We start from the raw sequence: 16869 nt of genomic DNA, 5'->3' as shown, positions 1-16869 counted from the left end.
CCCTGTCTCGTTTCATGGCTCCTGGTGCAAGTGCATCCACAGCAGGGGCTTGCTGCACCAGGGCTGTTAAATGGCACAGCTTTTACGTGCAGATGAGACCAAAGTACCTTGGCCAAGCTCCAACCGGGATCTGCCTCCAGGCTCCTGGGGCCTAGCCCACTGCCTCGGCAGGGCAGCATGTGGGGCCAGCAGGTCCAACCGTGGGAAGCTCCCGCACCATCCGTAGTACCGGGTGGGTTCTGTTGTGGGCGGGCGGGGGGTGGAGAGGCCAGGCCAGGCTCAAGCCCCTGGGTTTAAATGCCCCTGCTGGAGCCCAGGTGGAGCACTTACTTCCCCTGCCGTGGGTCCTGTGATGTCAACTTAAGCCAGATCCGAGCTGCTGCTGCCCTGAGCTCATGTGGGGCAGGCCAGCACTGGGGGAGCAAAGCGGGGGGTGGGGGGTATGGGAGGGCAGAGATAGAAACCCCCCCTTTCCCCCACAAGACAGGGCAGTTGGAGTCCAGCAGTGCCCTGGGTCCCTCCATCCTGCAGGAATATGCACTGGGGCAGTGGCTGTCACGGAGTGTGGGGGAGTCCGGGCCCTGCACCCCTCTTCCTGGGATTCATTGTGACTCTCAGCCAGCCAGTAAAATGGAAGGTTTATTGGACAATAGGAACACAGTCTAAAACAGAGCTTGTGGGTATAACCAGGTCCCCTCAGTCAAGTCCTTCCGAGGGAACAGGGAGCTTAGACCCGCAGCCCTGGGGTTCCCTGCGTTCCACCACCCAGCACCCACTGAAACACCCCCCTCAGCAGGCTCCCTCCTGCAGCCTTTGTCCCCATTCCCAGGGCAGAGGTGTTACTTCCCCCTCCCCGTCCTGGCTCAGGTGACAGGCTCTCAGGTCTCCCTTCCCCAGTGAAACTCCCCTGCCACGTTCCCAGGTCAACGCTCCCCCCTCCCTGCTGCGTCCCATCTCTCCCCCCTTCGAGACTGAACTGAGCGGGGTCACTCTGACCCGTGACCTGGGGAAGTTCAGGGCCCCCTCTCCAGGACAACGCATCCGCTACCATGTTGGCCCTTCCCTTCACATGGACCACGTCCATTCATAGTCCTGCAGGTGCAGGCTCCACCTCAGGAGCTTGGCATTGGCCCCTGTCATCTGGTGCAGCCAGGTCGGGGAGAGTGGTCGGTTACACGGTGAAGTGTCGCCCGAAGAGATCTGGCTCTAGTTTCTTGAGGGCCCACACCATGGCCAGGCACTCCTTCTCGATGGCCACGTAGTGTTGCTCCCGGGGTAGCAACTTCTTGCTCAGGTACACGATGGGGTGTCTCTCCCCCTTTTCATCCTCCTGCATTAACACCGCCCCCAGTCTTGTGTCTGAGGTGTCGGTGAACACCATGAAGGGCTTGTCAAAGTCTGGGTTTGCCAGAACTGGGCCACTGACCAGAGCCTCCTTCAGTGCCCGGAAAGCCTCCTGGCACTGCCCGGTCCAGACCACCTTGTCTGGCTTCCCCTTCTTGCATAGCTCGGTGATGGGGGTGGCTATGGCACTAAAGCAGGGCACAAACCTTCGATAGTATCCTGCCAACCCAATAAAGGCTTGGACCTGCTTTTTGGTGTGGGGAGCGGGCCAGTCTCTGATCACCTCCACCTTAGCTGGTTCCGGCTTTAGGCGGCTGCTCCCCACCCGATGGCCCAGGTAAGATACTTCAGCCATCCCCACCTTGCATTTCTCAGCTTTTATGGTCAGCCCAGCCTCCCGGAGTCGGTCCAGCCCTTGTCTAACCTGGGACACATGGTCCTCCCAGGTCTGGCTAAAGACACAGATGTCATCAATATACTCCACGGCAAAACTCTCCATCTCCCTCAGTAGCTGATCCACCAGGCGCTGGAAGGTGGCCGGCTCTCCCTTGAGGCCGAAAGGCAGGGTCAGGAACTCAGAGCCCCAGAGGGGTGATAAAGGCCGATTTCAGCCGGGCTTCTGCATCCAGCGGCACTTGCCAGTAGCCCTTTGTAAGGTCCATGGTAGTGAGGTATTGAGCTCCTCCCAATTTGTCTAGGAGCTTATCAGGCCTGGGCATGAGGTAGGCATCAGATACAGTGATGGCATTGAGCTTCCGATAGTCCACACAGAACCAGATCGACCTGTCCTTTTTGGGGACCAGCACCACTGGCAAGGCCCAAGGGCTGGCAGATGGCTGGATCGCCCCCAAAGCCAGCATGTCCCTGACCTCTCTTTCCAGGTCCTGAGCAGTTTTCCCTGTGACTCGGAAGGGGGAGCATCTTATCGGCAGGTGTGATCCTGTCTGTACCCGGTGGACAGTCAGATTAGTGCGTCCAAGCTGGTTGGAAAACAGCTGTCGGTACGGATGCAGCACCCCCTGATCTCAGCTTGCTGGGCAGGGGTGAGCTGATCCGAGAGGGGAATTGTTTCCAGGGGTGAACCAGCTCTGGTCCCAGGGAATAGATCTACTAAAGGATCATCTCCCTGCTCCTCCCAATGTCCACACACGGCCAACACCACATTCCCCCTGGCATAATATGGCTTCATCATATTCACACGGTACACCCGGCGGTGGTGCGCCCGGTTCGACAGCTCCACCACATAGTTTATCTCATTTAGCTGCTTGACAACCTTGAAAGGGCCCTCCCAGGCAGCCTGTAGTTTGTTCTTTCTCACGAGGATGAGAACCATCACCGGATCCCCGGTGGTGTAGGCGCGGGCCCGCGCCGTGTGGTCATACCAGACCTTCTGCTTCTTCTGGGCTCTGGCCAGATCCTCCCTGGCCAGGCCCATGAGTTCAGCAAGTCTCTCTCGGGAGATCAGGACATACTCCACCACTGACTCTCCATCGGGAGTGGCCTTCCCCTCCCATTCATCTCTCATCAGGTCCAGGGGGCCCCTCACCCTCCTGCCATATAACAGTTCGAAAGGCGAAAATCCGGTAGACTCCTGGAGTACCTCCCTGTACACGAACAGCAGGTGAGGTAAGAACTTGTCCCAATCCTGCGGGTGCTGGTTCATAAAGGTTTTCAGCATCATCTTTAGCGTCCCATTGAACCTCTCTACCAGCCCATTGGACTGGGGGTGATATGCTGAGGCCCAGTTGTGCCGGACCCCACATTTCTCCCACAAGCACCGGAGCAGGGCCGACATGAAGTTGGCCCCTTGGTCTGTCAAGACTTCCTTGGGGAACCCCACTCGGCTGAAAATGGTCAGCAGCGCATCTGCCACGGTGTCTGCTTCAATGGAAGCTCAGGGCTCTGCCTCGGGGTAGCGGGTGGCGAAATCTACCACCACCAGAATGTATTTCTTCCCTGACTGGGTCGTCTTGCTGAGAGGTCCCACTATGTCCATGGCCACCTTCTGGAAAGGTTCCTCTATGTTGGGCAAAGGTCTCAAAGCCACTTTCCCCTTGTCCCGGGCCTTCCCCCCCCCGACAGGGGTCACAGGATCGGCAATACCGCCGGACAGTGGTAAAGACCCCAGGCCAGTAAAAGTTCTGCAGCAGCCTCTGCCGGGTGCACCAGATTCCCTGGTGCCCTGAGAGGGAGATGTCATGGGCCAGGTACAGGAGCTTGCGGCGATACTTCTGGGGTACCACCAGCTGCCTCCTGACCCCACAGGACTCCACTTCCCCTGGGGGAGCCCATTCTCGGTACAGGAACCCCTTCTCCCACAGGAACCTCTCCTGGCAACCTCTCCTCATGGTCCGTCCCGCACTGAGGTCGGCCAGGTCCCTGAGCTTCCGCAAGGAGGGATCTTTCTGCAACTCGGCCTGGAACTCAGCGGCTGGGGAAGGGATGGGGCCTGGTTCCCTCTCACTGGCTGGGTCTGAGGCCACAGCCTCTCTGAGCCGTGCCCCTCGGCGCTCCCTCCCCACCAGGGTAGGGTCCTGTACCTCCGGTGTGGTACCCTCCCCAAGGTCGGGGCGCAGTGCCCCTCGCCGGCTCTGGCTACGGGTCACCACCAGGGCGGTCTGGGGGTCGCTTGGCCAGTCTTCTAGGTCCCCCCCATCAACACCTCACTGGGCAACGGTGGTGCACCCCCACATCCTTAGGGCCCTCCTTGGCCCTCCATTTCAGGTGTACCCTTGCCATGGGCACCCTGAATGGGATCCCACCCACCCCCGTCAGGGTCAAGTAGGTGTTGGGCACCATCCGATCTGGGGCCACCACCTCGGGCCGGGCCAGCGTCACCTCTGTGCCCATATCCCAGTATCCATTGACCTTCCTCCCATCCACCTCCAGGGGAACAAGGCACTCTCTCCAGAGGGACAGCCCCACGCCCACCCTGTAAACTGAGAACCCTGAATCCAGAGCCTCCAGCCCTCTGGCGGAGCTGGTTGGGGGTACTCTTCCCTTCTGAGCAGGTGGTAAGCTGGCAGCCCCCCTTGCCTGGGTCGTCTGCCCCTCGTCCAGCTCGGTCCCTACCCAGTTAACCCTGGGTAGGTTGGGTCTGCTCAGTCTGTCTCTGAGCCTGGGGCACTGGTTCTGTACGTGGCCTCTCTGGCCACAGTGATAGCAGCTCAGGTCATGTTGGTCCCCTCTAGTGGGTCGGAGGGTCCCGATGCCAGGCGTTCCCCTTGGGAGGGGGTTCTGCATATTTCCCTGCTGAGAGATCCCATGGTGACTCTCTCTCTGCATCGTGGGGGGGCCTGTTCTTTTGGGACTCCTCCCTGCTACCCCCAGACCAACTGTTCACAAACTTGTCAGCCAGCTGCCCTGCATGTTGTGGGTTCTCTAGCTTTTTGTCCACCAACCATAGCCTCAGGTCGGAGGGGCACTGTTCATACAGTTGCTCCAGTACAATTAGGTCAAGCAGGTCCTCTTTAGCTTGGGCCCCAGCTGTCCACTTGCGGGCATATCCCTGCATTCGGTTGACCTGTTGTAGGTATGTGACCTCAGGCGTTTTACGCTGACTCCGGAACCTTTTCTGGTACATCTCGGGGATCAGCCCAAACTCATGGAGTAGGGCCTTTTTGAACAGTTCATAGTCCCCTGCCTCTGCCCCTGCCCCTTTCATTCGGCTGTACACCTCCAGTAAGAAGGTGAGAAACTGGAGCCTGTCTGCAGGGTCAACCCTGTGCATCTCACAGGCATTCTCAAAGGCCGTCAGGAAGCTATCTATGTCCTCCCCCTCCTTATGCTGGGCCAGAAAACACTTATCAAAGCTCCTTGCAGTCTTGGGTCCCCCCTCACTCACCACAGTAGGGCCCCACTGCTCCTCAGCCTGGCCGGCTCCAGTTCATGTTGACATTGCCTCTCCTTTTCCTCCCGCTCATGCTGACGCTGCTTTTCATGATCCTCCAGCTCCATCATTTTCATCTCCCTCTCCCATTCCAGCCACCTCCGCTCCAAGGATGGGGAGCTCTGCCGGGAGGATCCCCCGCTGGCTGCCGGGGCCAGGGTGCCCTCGGTATTTGCTGGGCTTCCCTTAACCCCTCCCCTAGGCATAGGTAAGAAGGGTCTCGGGATGTCCTCGGCAGCAGTCTGACCCCTCCCAGCGTGGTCAGGCCCTAGGGCCCACGCTGTGTCCACCAGGCGGCTTCCCTCAGGGACAGGGATTGGGTCATCCAAGCGATCCCTGTCCTCCAACTGGGCAATCAGCTGTTCCTTGGTGGACCTCCCAGTGCGCAGCCCCCTCTGCCTGCACAGCTCCACCAGGTCACTCTTAAGGCGTTTAGCAAACATCTCCCTGCTGGCCACTCGCAGGCCTGGGCAGCTTTCCACGGTTTCCAGGAAGAACCCCTAGGGTGCCAGTCCTTCTTGAGGTCACCACCTCTTTGCCAGGGTCGAGCTGCAGACTCCTCCGCCCCTGGGACCGCTTGCTGCAATCCCCCGGGGGACCCTGTTACTGCAAAAGTCCTTCTCTCTGGTCACACACTCCCAGGGGTTAACCGTCACCTGAAACCGTCTCTCTCTGAATCTTCAGCATGCCTGGTCCCCGTCAATCCCCCTTCATTTTACTGTTCCCCGGTCACTTACTGCAGGAAGCGCTGTTGACGGGGTGCAGTAGATTCCCACCCCTGCCACCAGTTGTCACGGAGTGTGGGGGAGTCCGGGCGCTGCACCCCTCTTCCTGGGATTCACTGTAACTTTCAGCCAGCCAGTAAAATGGGAGGTTTATTGAACAATAGGAACACAGTCTAAAACAGAGCTTGAGGGTACAACCAGGACCCCTCAGTCAAGTCCTTCTGGGGGGCAGAAAACTTAGACCCCAGCCTTGGGGTTCCCTAAGTTCCACCACCCAGCACCAAACTGAAACCAACCCCCCCCCCCCAGCAGGCTCTCTCCTACAGCCTTTGCCCAGTTTCCTGGGCAGAGGTGTTACCTCCCCCGTCCCCTCCTGGCTCAGGTGAGAGGCTCTCAGGTCTCCCATCCCCAGTGAAACTTCCCTGCCACGTTCCCAGGTCAACACTCCCCCCTCCCTGCTGCGTTGCATTGGCCAGGAGCACCAGGCCTGAGCTAAGCTAGTCTGACACAAGGAGCATTAAGCCCCATGGGGTGAGTGACAGAGATAGGGGAATGGGGGGGTGTGGGGCTGGCTCTTCACTCAGGGGCTGGGGTTTCAGCCCAGGGTGCTGGGGAGGGAACGCTGGGTGGGTAGTTCAGGGGGGTCACATGCCTGGAGCCTGGGCAGGGGGACACATCTGTAGGGTCTGCCAATCAGTCCCCCCCACTCAATGCTCCCCAGATCCATTGCTGCCCCTCAAAATCCCCAGTGCCCTAAGCAGATGGTTAGAGCAAGGGGCCAGGAACCAGGACTCCTGGGTTCTATCCCCAGCTCTGGGAGGGGAGTGGGGTCTAGGGGGCTGGGAGCCAGGACTCCTGGGTTCCATCCCTGGCTCTGGGAGGGGAGTGGGGTCTAGGGGCTGGGAGACAGGACTCCTGGGTTCCATCCCCGGCTCTGGGAGGGGAGTGGGGTCTAGGGAGCTGGGAGCCAGGACTCCTGGGAGCAGCCTTTGCTCAAGCGCCTACTGGGACCCTACAGCTGGAGCCTGCCCCTCCCTGCTCCCGGGCTGGAGGCTGGTGCCGGTTTCCCACCAGCCCATCCATCTCACATTGTCTCTGGGCAGGGAAGGGGCCCCAGCCCCGAGCCGCCCCAGCCCCCGTAATCCCATTGCAGCCTCACGGCCCGAGCCGCCAGCCCGTCTTCGCCACATCACGGCAACGGGGGCTGGTATGTGGGTGCAGGTGGCGGGGCCGCGGCCGGGGAATGACAGGCGTGGCCCAGACAATGGGAGCAGCGTCCAGGCGGGGGAATAGCTGGCGTGCCGATCCCGTCGCCCTGGGAGCCAGCCCCACAGTCCAGCCCACACTCTGTCCCCCCGTGGCGCCTTGTGCTGCTGGGTGGCCCCACACCCCCGTGCCGCGGGGAGACCGGCAGGCTCCCAGCCAGCCCCTGACCCAGCCAGTCACTGCTCAGCCCAACAAAGGCCACGTCCACAGGCCAGAGCACGAGCCCTCAGCCGAGCCGGCTCCTCAGCCCACCCCATTGTCACGGACTCACATCGTGCCCACTCAGCCCATGCAGTCCATGGGGGGTGCCCCTTTCAGTGAGACAGCCCTTCTCCCCGGGGGGCCACACTCTCTCAGGGTTAAGCCCCTCCACCTGCTGGAGCCGCACCTCTCTGAGCCTTAGCCTGCCTGTCTCTGCCGTGGGCCCCCTCAGGGAGTCCCCTCGCTCTGGACCCCAGGGGCCTCCACCCCTGTTCTCTAGACCAGAGCAACTCTCAGCTGGCATAAAACAGGAGGGTTTACTGAGCATTGAACTCAGCCCAGGAAACTCCCCAGGCCTCCTCCCCCAGCACCGCACATCCCAGTCTCCCCTGCACCCAGGGGGGCTCTGCCTGCTCCCTGCCTCCAGCCCAGAGCCCCCCTGCTTCCCAGCTGGGCATCTGATGGCACCAGCCCCAAGCCCCACCTCTGTCCATTGTCTTCTCTCCAGGTAAACAGGGTCGCCTGGGCCCCCTCTCCTCTCTTTACAGCCCATTGTCCCCCCACTGGCCAGACCCGGCTGGGACACCTGAGCTGGGCCTCCAGGTCACCAGTCTCTGGGGTCTCTGTTCTCCACGCCAATGGCCGGGGTCCCAAGTTCCCTCGCCAAGTTCCCTCGCCGGTCCTCTGTGACAACAAACTCCCTCTTCCTCCCCTCGTTAAACCCGTAGCACTGAGGGAAACTGAGTCCCACCCCCTCTGCATGCAAACCATAGGAAAACCAAGAAAATCCCCCATAGGAAACAAGGAAAAACAAGAAACTCCCCCACTGTGACACACAGCCCCAGGCTGTGCCCAGCGCTGGAGCCTGGCACTGCTGAGCAGGACGACTGGGTTCTGCAGCTCACTGGGGCTGTTTCTGGTGAGAGGGGCAGCTGGAAACGCTTGTACAGCTCCTAATGCCCCCCTGAGCACGGCCCTGGGCGCTGGCCCTGCCCAGAGTGAAGGCAGGCTGCACGGCCCCATCAGAGCACATGTTGGGCCCGACATGCTGGCCACGCCAGGGTCCCTCAGACCCGGCAGCTCATGGTGGCTGGGGGTGACTGTTACTGAGTGTGCGAGCCCCTCCCACCCCTTGTGCGGCCACAGTCCAAGCGGGGCAGAGGGGCCTTCTCCAGACAGGAACAGCCGGTGTGACCATATCCACGCTGAGCTGCGTCCACACTGGGCAGCTTGGCCCCCTTTAGCTAGTCCAGCGTTCTTCAAGCTGGCTCATGGCTGTGTGGCATCAGGCCTTGGCTCAGTGAGGCCCCATCTCTCAAGGGCACCGTTAAGTCACCAAATGGGAGGATGTGCACTCTGGTGGGGCTGGACCCCTGATCCAGGCGTAGGCCCTGCTGGGCCAGACTCACGCTGCATCATCTCACACCCTCTAGGGCCTGTTCCACACACCAGAGAGCACAGGAGATGGAGAGCCCACCCCGGCCCTGGATCTGCAGGTGACGGGACCCACCTCTTGCCAGCCCTGCCAGCCCTGCCAGCTGGTGCTGTGTGCGCAGCGGAAATGGACTGACCACTGGGCCCTAGCTCAGCCACACCGGCACCGGGCCTTCCTTTCTGGTGGGGGATTTCTCCCATCAGACTCAGCGCTCTTCCAGTAGCATCTGGGGGGCCCGGCTGAGCTCAGGGGCCCTCTCGCGTCATGAGTTGCCCGGACATGGTGTGAGATTCTGTCCCTGCCTCCAACCAACCCTGGGATGCAGGAAGGAACGTTAGCCCTGTCACGGAGGAGGAGCTGAGTCCCACGGGACAGCAGCATTGCCAAGGACTTACTCCCGTGTTCTGGGCACCAAGCACTAGATCGTCCCTCCCCTTCTGCAGCTGCTGGGTGCTCAGGACAAGGAGCCAGACACCTGAAACACAGTTAGGGTCAGGGGCCTTAAACATGTAGTTAGGTTGACTTTGTCTCTGGCAAGTCAAATCCTCAGCAAGCATTCAATGCCCTGTTTGCAGCAGTGCCCTGTCCAGGCCCGCTGGGATACTAATGCTGCGAGCTTCCCCCCAGCGGTGCCCTAGGAACGCCAGTTGTAGGGAGTGGATGGAAAGGGAGGAATTTTTGATGATTTGCCGCCACCTACTGGTGCTGGGAGCTTGATGCCCTTAAAGCTCAGCATGCCCCAGACGCTCTGCTCCAGCTCACTTCCGCCCTCCAAGGCTGGGAGGTGCTTGGGGATGGGGGGAGAGCCAGCATGTAACCCCCAATTCTAATAATTTGAAAGCTGTTTCTGTGAGAAATATAAGACACACAGAGTGTCACTCATAGAGAACCCAGGATCCCTGGTGCCCAAGCCCCCTCCCCCCCCGCTCTAGCCACTAGACCCCACTCCCCTCCCAGAGCAGGGCACAGAACCCAGGAGTACTGGCACCCAGCCCCCCCCCACTCTAACCACTAGACACCACTCCTCTCTGAGAGCAGGGCACAGAACCCAGCAGGCTGGTCTCACTAAGGGAGGTCAGGGTCCAGCCCTCCTGTTACTCTCTCCTGAGGGCCTGCTTGGGGGTAACTGACTCCCCAGGTGGCCACTTCCTGGTTAATTGGCAAATGAGCCCCTGGAGCTGGGTGAACAGAGGATCGTTAGGGGGCCTGCTGCCAGGGCAAAGCTGTTTCTAGACACATGGCTCTCCTAGGCCTAGTCTATGCTCAAAGATTAGGTCGGTAGAGGCCCCTGGTGTAGCTCCAGCCAGGCTGGTGGAAGAAATTCTATCGCTGCTCAGAGCGGTGGGCTACCTACACGAATGGAAACACCCCTTTTGCCACTCCAGGAAGCAGCAGTGCTGCAGCGGTCGTGCCCATAGCTTAGCTGTGGCTGCAGAAAGAAGGTGCTGTGCCCCGCGGAGCAGGGGGCCTAGATGGTGCACACCTAGATTCCTGCAGGGAGAACACCAGGGAGGCGTGTTCCCAGCAAAGGGCACTTGCTTGCAAACAGTGGCAGGACACCCAGGCTGGCAGGAGCTATGGGCTGTCCTGGAGAACAGCTGCAGCTGGCAGGTCTCTGCAGACAGCTGGCGCAGGAGCAGGATTCTGACCAGCTGGTGGCAAGAGACTGGAGTCCAGGGAAGGGAGCTGAGCTGAGCAGACCCTGCTGTTGAAGGGCCAGGGACTGACTCTGTCTCCCTGCGAGGATGAAGGTCTTTTGTTTGTTCTTCATTGGCCATTTCCAGTTTGTGAAGGAGACCCCACCAAAGGGGATGCACTTGGATACCTGAAAACCTGCTTGGACTTGTTTATTTTATTTTTTTTTCTGGTTTGAACCCTTTAGTGGGACATGCTAGCCATTCATGCCACCTTGGTAGCCTGGGTTCTCTTCTTCTTCACCACCACTGGCTTCTGGCTCTGCAGGATGGCGCTGCGCGGGCAGAGCAGCCATGCACAGCTTCTTGCGGTAGTTGTTCTTGCGGATGATACCCTTGGTGGAGGGAAGTCAAGATAGGGCTTCTGGGTGCCCTGCCTGGCCACAAGGGGGTGCTCTGAGACAGCCTGCCTGCACCTGGGCCACTGCCCTATGCTGTACTGTCAGGGCTCGGCCCCGAAGCACGAGATTTAACGCGCAATAAACGCGGGGGTCTCTGTCCTCATGCCCGCTCGCTGGGCCCGCAGGGTTCACGTAGCCCAGCTCTGTTCAGCTGAACATCAACTTTTACAAAACCAAAGGTGGCAGAGGCCGGGAACTGGGGCTTTCAGAGACACGTCACCTGCCGGGAGCCTGGTGATCCCATGGCCGGGGTCAGCAATGCTGTCGCTCCTACTACCAGCCCAACTCCCGCTGTGACCGAGACGCTGCTTCTTGTACAGCAAAGGGGGCTCGTGCGTCTTCTCCCCTAGGAAACCAAACTCCTGCTTTCTGCCCCCTCCCCCTGTCCTTCGCCGAGCCCATGGGCCAAAGCCGTGGCTTTCCATGGAGTTAGCGCAGCTGGGCAGCTCAACAGGAACCCTCCCTACCACCCACCACCATCCTGCTGTAAGGCCCAGTCCACCCAAAGCCTAACGCTGGCAGCTGGATCTGTGCCAGTGATGCAGGGCATGGCAGGGGCAGTAACGCCCCGTTGCTCTCAGTGGAGGGGGGTTCCCTGCTGGTTTGGTGGGAGCAGTGGGGTGTTGAGCACTCTGGAAGAGGCTTTGCACCTTGTGTAGCTGTTTGTACCTGGCTAAAGTGTATGTCGGGTTGGGGGGGAGAGCTGCCCTGGGGGAGGAGGAAGGGGGACGTGGTCGCACCTGCACCCCGTCCCGGCCTCCTCCTGAATCATCACCACCCCGCTCCCCAGCTCTGTGCCAGCTAATGCTGTGGCTGGGGAGCCCCCAGAGAACCGCCTTCGCCGGAGAGCCCACGCCTTGTTGGAGTGTGGCTGCTAACAGGGAGTATGGCTGATTTACACCTGCTGGGGATCTGGCCCCATTGGCACCAAGGGAGCGAGGGTGATTTGCACCAGCCCTGTAGTTTTGGCCCTAAATGCAGGTTTTGCAGACGACCCAGGAATCCCCCACCCCTGTTAAGAGAGTCTATAAGGTGGGCACTGCTGCACCCCCAGCCTGACTCCCATCAGGTGAGCGCTGGGCTGAGGGGCTTTGCTGAGGGGTGGTCTGTGACCCCCGCCCCCTCATGCACTGCTACCGGTAGGCAGAGCACGGCCTAGCCAGCTCCAGGCAGGTCTGAAAGGGCTGAAGCCCCAGGCTACCGTCTGGAACTGGGGACACCCCAGGGGAAATCTGGGGTTTTCTCCCCGGGGAGTTTGCTCTGGAAGCTGGGGCTGTGCCCCCACACCTCCAGGGCTCACTCACAAATGGGGGGGTGCAGCCTCCTTCTAGAAACATGTGTGTGTTAGGTGAGCCAAGTGTGTGTGTGTTAGGTGTGTGTGTGTGTGCCAGGTCTGTGTGTGTTAGGTGAGCCAGGTGTTCGTGTGCCAGGTGTGCGTGTGTATGTTAGCTGAGCCAGGTGTGTGTCTGGCTCCCCATGCTCACAACTCCCCCCCCACGCAGTGACCCCGAGTTTGGAGCCAGACCCCCCCCCCAGCTGTCTTGCTGCCTGGCCTAGGCTCAGGGCTCCTGTGTGGCCCTGACCCCGGGCCCGACGCCAGGGTGACGGCCGGGACTAGCGGGTGTGTTGACATTCCACGTCACTGTTAGTGCTGGGGGGGCGGCCTCAACTCGCACGTGTCCCCTGGGCCGGGCCGGGGGCGGAGCTTCCGGGGGGGCCATGAAGTCCCCGGCCTGGGAAGGCACCAGGCGGCGCTAGCAGCCCCCCCCCACACTCCCCGGCCAGGCTCCGCTGACCATGCTGCCGCGCCCCCCGGCCGCCCTCCTCCTCCTCCTGCTGCTGCTGCTGGGGCGCGGGGCGCGGGGGGAGAGCGGCGGGGACACCCCGCCCCGCGCCCCGCAGCTGGAGACCCTGGTGAGGACGCGGGGCGCTGCGGGGCGCGGGCTCGTGTCTGAGCCCGCGGGGGGGCGGGGAGAGACGGGGGGACCCGGGGCCGGAGCTGTGACCCCCCACTTTGCGCTCGCCCCGCAGGTGGCGCCCCCCGAGGACTGCGCGGCGCGCTCGGCGCTGGGGGACACGGTGCAGATTCACTACACGGTAAGGGGGGGCGCGGGGGGAGCCGCAGGACACGTCAGCACGGGGGGGGCGGCTCCTCCCTCGCGGGGCGGGGACGGCGGCGGGAGGGCGCCGCCGAGCCCCACACGTGGCGGTGCCCGGGGTCCTCGGGGGGGGGAATATGACTGAGCCCCCCCGCGGCTGGGGCAGGGGAAGTGAACGCCCCCCGTCTCCAGGACATGGCGGAGGGGGGTGGCGGGAGTGCCCCTGTGTCGGGGGGGGACAGTGCCCCTGTGTCTCTGGGGCTTGGGGATGGCAGGGGGACAGTGCCCCTGTGTCAGGGGGTGGGAACAGGACAGTGCACCAATGACTTGGGGAGAGGACATTGCCCCTGTGTCTTTGGGGCTTGGGGATGGCAGGGGGACAGGCCCCAGTGTCTTGGAGGGGGAAACGGGATAGTGCCCCTGTGTCTTTGGGGCAGGGGATGGGACAGTGCCCCTGTGTCTGGGTGAGGGGGACGACAGTGCCCCTGTGTCGGGGGGGGTCCTGAAAGTTGTGCCCCCTTCCCAGGAGCGGCAGAAGGCAGAACTCCAGCCCTTCTGCCACCTTTGCCACGTCTGCACCCCGCCCTGCTGTGCCCGCTTGTCCCCGCTGCCCCCCGGGGAGGCCTAGGGATGGTGCCGGTGTCTCCAGGGCAGGGCCCTTTGTGTGCGTGCCAGGGGTTCAGCAGCTTCCTCGCCACAGGGCCCTGTGCCCCCGCTGGCCCTGGCCTGGTGGCAGGGTGCCCGGGCTGGGGGCTACCCGAGTGTGTCAATGTCCCCCCGCAGGGCAGCCTGGAGGATGGGCGGATCATCGACACCTCGCTCTCGCGGGACCCCCTGCAGGTGGAGCTGGGTAAAAGACAAGTGATCCCTGGTACGTTCGCCTGGGCTCAGATGGGCCTCCAGAGATCTGGGCTCTGTTCCTGCCTTTGCCATCGAAAGCGTGCGTGCCCTTGGCCGAGTCACTTAAACTCTTTGGGCCTTTTTCCCCACCTGCAAGAGGCCATGCCCGGCTCCTGCCCTTTTCCATGTCTGCACAGAGCCCGAGCTCCTGGGGGCGGGACTTTGTCTCCATTTGTGCTGATGCAGCACCTGGCGCGACAGGCCCCCTCCCCATCTCAGTCAGGGCCTGTGCAGCGATGCGGGCCCCCTGATCTTGGTCCGGTCCTGTGCAATGATTCCCCTCCCCCTGATCTTGGTCCGGTCCTGTGCAATGATTCCCCTCCCCCTGATCTTGGTTGGGGCCTGTGCAGTGCCCAGCAAGATGGGGGCCCCTGCTCTCAGTCAGGGCATGTACAGCAGTCGGCGCGACAGGGGCCTCTAGGCACTACTGGCATCCTAATTGCAGTGGAAGGTGCAAGAGTCTCTTCTGGCTGGTCTCTGTTGGCGTCTGCTGGAAGGATCAGGTGCCCCACGGGCCCCCTGCACTGATCCGAATCCGGCTGCCCCCTGGAACGTACTGACATGTTCCCCTGCCTGGCCTCTCCGCAGCCATGCAGTGAGTCTGTAAAGGGGCCACGGGCCCTTGCTCTGGTGTTTGCGTGACAGAATTTCCCCCCTCCCCCAAGTCCAGCCCTTGTCGATGTTCAGCAGGGTCCGGGGTGGCTGGGGGGGGGAGTATTGGGAATTCCCCAGCTTGGCCCAGGCTCCCATTGGGAGGCTTCTCTCATTACCCGGCAGAATGATCAGAACCTTCCAGACCCCTGGCTCCCACTTCCCTGGCACTCCGGCCCGCGCTGTCACTGCCTCATTGTTGCAGCTTTCGGTGGCTTAACCCCCTGGTGCCGTGAGCCCCCTGGTGCCGGAGCTCAGCGGGGTCGGGGGCTCGGAAGGGAGGCCTCCTGGGATGGGGGTGGGAAGATGAGCGATCCCAAAGTGGCCCTGTCACCCAGGAGGCTGGGAAGCCTTTCAGAGAATCCCCCTGATCTGTCTCTCTTCTTCTGTGGTTTTTCCCTCCTCCCAGGCTTGGAGCAAAGCTTGCTAGACATGTGTGTTGGGTAAGTGAGGCCCTGGCTTGCTAGCGAGAGTGGTGTGGCTGGGGAGAGGCATCCTGGCTCAGTGCTCTCCGCCAAAGCAATAGATTAGATGGGGATCCTCGGCACTCCCCTTCTGCTCCCGGTATGGGGCTTCCCATGGGGCTGGATCAGCAGAGTGGGCAGGGGGCTGGAGTCACAAACATGGTAAAAATCAGGTCAGAGCCTAGGCAGGGGGCCCAGTTCTTTGCTGCATCTGCATTTTCTCTCCAGGAAGCTGGGCCTGGGTCCTGGGGCCAGGCTGTTGGTGTGTGCTCATCTCCTGGAGCAGGAAGGGGCTCTCTGTCTGCCCTCTGGGTTGGGCTGCCCGCTGGGGGCAGGGGCGAGGAGCTCCCTTCATGCGGACTGGGTTTCTGCAGCCAGGTGCATCTGGCTGGGATTTAGCCACAGGCCTGCAAGCACTTGGAGATGAGCATGCAGCTCTGACACTAGACCACCCAGGGCTGGATCGGGTCAGGGGCTGGATGTGAAACCTCGCAGGAAGCTGCTCTCAGTCACTGAGCCAGTGCCCCCCAACCACCTGCCCCTGGACGTGCTGCCTTGGAGAGGAGGCCCGAACACGTTCTGTTTATTCTAACACCTCCAGGCCCATCTCCTCAGACACGGGCTGGTACCCTCAGCATCCTGCCCACCGCTCAGCTCTGTCGGTTACGTTCTACCCATGACCAATTTCAGTTTGATGCGGCATTAGGCACTTCTTGTCCTGTGCTGTGTGACTGCTGTGCTGCGCTCCACCCCAGTAGTAGTCGCACTTCCCTGCTGGATGGGACACCTTGGGCAGGGGATGCTGCGTGCAAACGGCAGGGCTGTGGCTATGCTGCCAAAGGGCAGAAGGTTGGGCCCTCGCTCTGATGTGTCTCTCCCTCTGCCTGGCAGGGAGAAGCGGAGGGTGATCATCCCGCCTCAGCTAGCTTATGGCAAGCGAGGATCCCCGCCGGCTGTCCCAGGTAACTGCCGCCTCCATGCCTGCCCAGCCTCACTGGACATGGGATCTTCCTTCATCGGCTGGAGTCTCAGAGCCAAGCCCTGGTGCCCCCACCCCAGGGCAGAGAGCACTAGGCTGCTGTTAGGTCCCCCCAGCCCTCGGGTTACCCAGCAACACCTGCTACAGATTCTGCTCCCTGGTGAATTCAGTGCCAGGCTGACGGACAGCCCCGGAGCTGGACGTTATGCCCCACACGGCCCACCAAGGAGTGAGGGAGCTTCGGCTCTGTATCCCCTTCAGTCCTTGGCCTGCCTGGAGAGGCTGCCAGAGCTGACGTGGCAGGGCTGGGACTCCCCAGAGCTGCAGCTGCCTTTGGTTCGTTCTGGGCAGGGCAGCGTGCGGGTGCCCTGCTCCGGGGGAGCAGCGCTGTCTGGTGCCCTCCCGGGAGCTTGGGCAGTGACCACATGCCCTGTGCCAGCTGTGCCAGGACTACTCCCACCTCTGCCGCGTGTGCGGGGGAGCCCAGCTCAGCTGTAACCCCTCTCTCCCCAGCTGATGCTGTGCTACGGTTCGACGTGGAGCTGGTTGGCCTCTCCCGGGCCAGCTACTGGCAGAAGCTGGCGAATGACGTGCTGCCCCTGCTCTGCATCGGGCTGATCCCGGCTCTGCTGGGCCTGATTGGCTACCACCTCTACCACAAGGCCAGCAGCACCCGGGGGGCCAAGAAGAGGCTCAAGGAGGAGAAGAGAAATAAGTCCAAAAAGAAATAAACCTCCCTTCCTCACAGAGTCAGCACATGCTCTGTGGCTGCTTTTGTCAGGGTCCCTGGGGAAGAGGGTGTGGGGGAAGCCCTTTGGTCC

The 16869-nt window shown here is 61.7% G+C and overlaps 1 protein-coding gene across 1 annotated transcript; it reads left to right on the top strand.

Annotated features, from left to right (window-relative positions):
- Positions 1 to 12677: 12677 nt before the first annotated feature.
- On the top strand, positions 12678 to 16802 carry FKBP11 (FKBP prolyl isomerase 11). The gene is made up of 6 exons (XM_038378508.2): positions 12678 to 12869; positions 12987 to 13052; positions 13838 to 13925; positions 15015 to 15048; positions 15961 to 16031; positions 16562 to 16802. The coding sequence occupies exons 1-6, from the start codon at positions 12753 to 12755 to the stop codon at positions 16777 to 16779; spliced, it is 594 nt and encodes a 197-aa protein (XP_038234436.1). The 5' UTR covers positions 12678 to 12752; the 3' UTR covers positions 16780 to 16802.
- Positions 16803 to 16869: the final 67 nt, after the last annotated feature.

This window comes from Dermochelys coriacea, chromosome 20, assembly GCF_009764565.3.
Source record: "Dermochelys coriacea isolate rDerCor1 chromosome 20, rDerCor1.pri.v4, whole genome shotgun sequence".
NCBI lineage: Eukaryota > Metazoa > Chordata > Testudines > Dermochelyidae > Dermochelys > Dermochelys coriacea.
Note: the sequence above shows the minus strand (reverse complement) of the source record. Positions and strands in the feature narration are given on the sequence as shown.

Excerpts from the sequence above, each read along its gene's own strand:
- FKBP11 (XM_038378508.2), top strand. The coding sequence starts at position 12,753 with ATGCTGCCGCGCCCCCCGGCCGCCCTCCTCCTCCTCCTGCTGCTGCTG. Across the intron at positions 13,053-13,837 it reads CGGTGCAGATTCACTACACG|GGCAGCCTGGAGGATGGGCG; the intron begins GTAAGGGGGGGC and ends GTCCCCCCGCAG. Across the intron at positions 16,032-16,561 it reads ATCCCCGCCGGCTGTCCCAG|CTGATGCTGTGCTACGGTTC; the intron begins GTAACTGCCGCC and ends CTCTCTCCCCAG.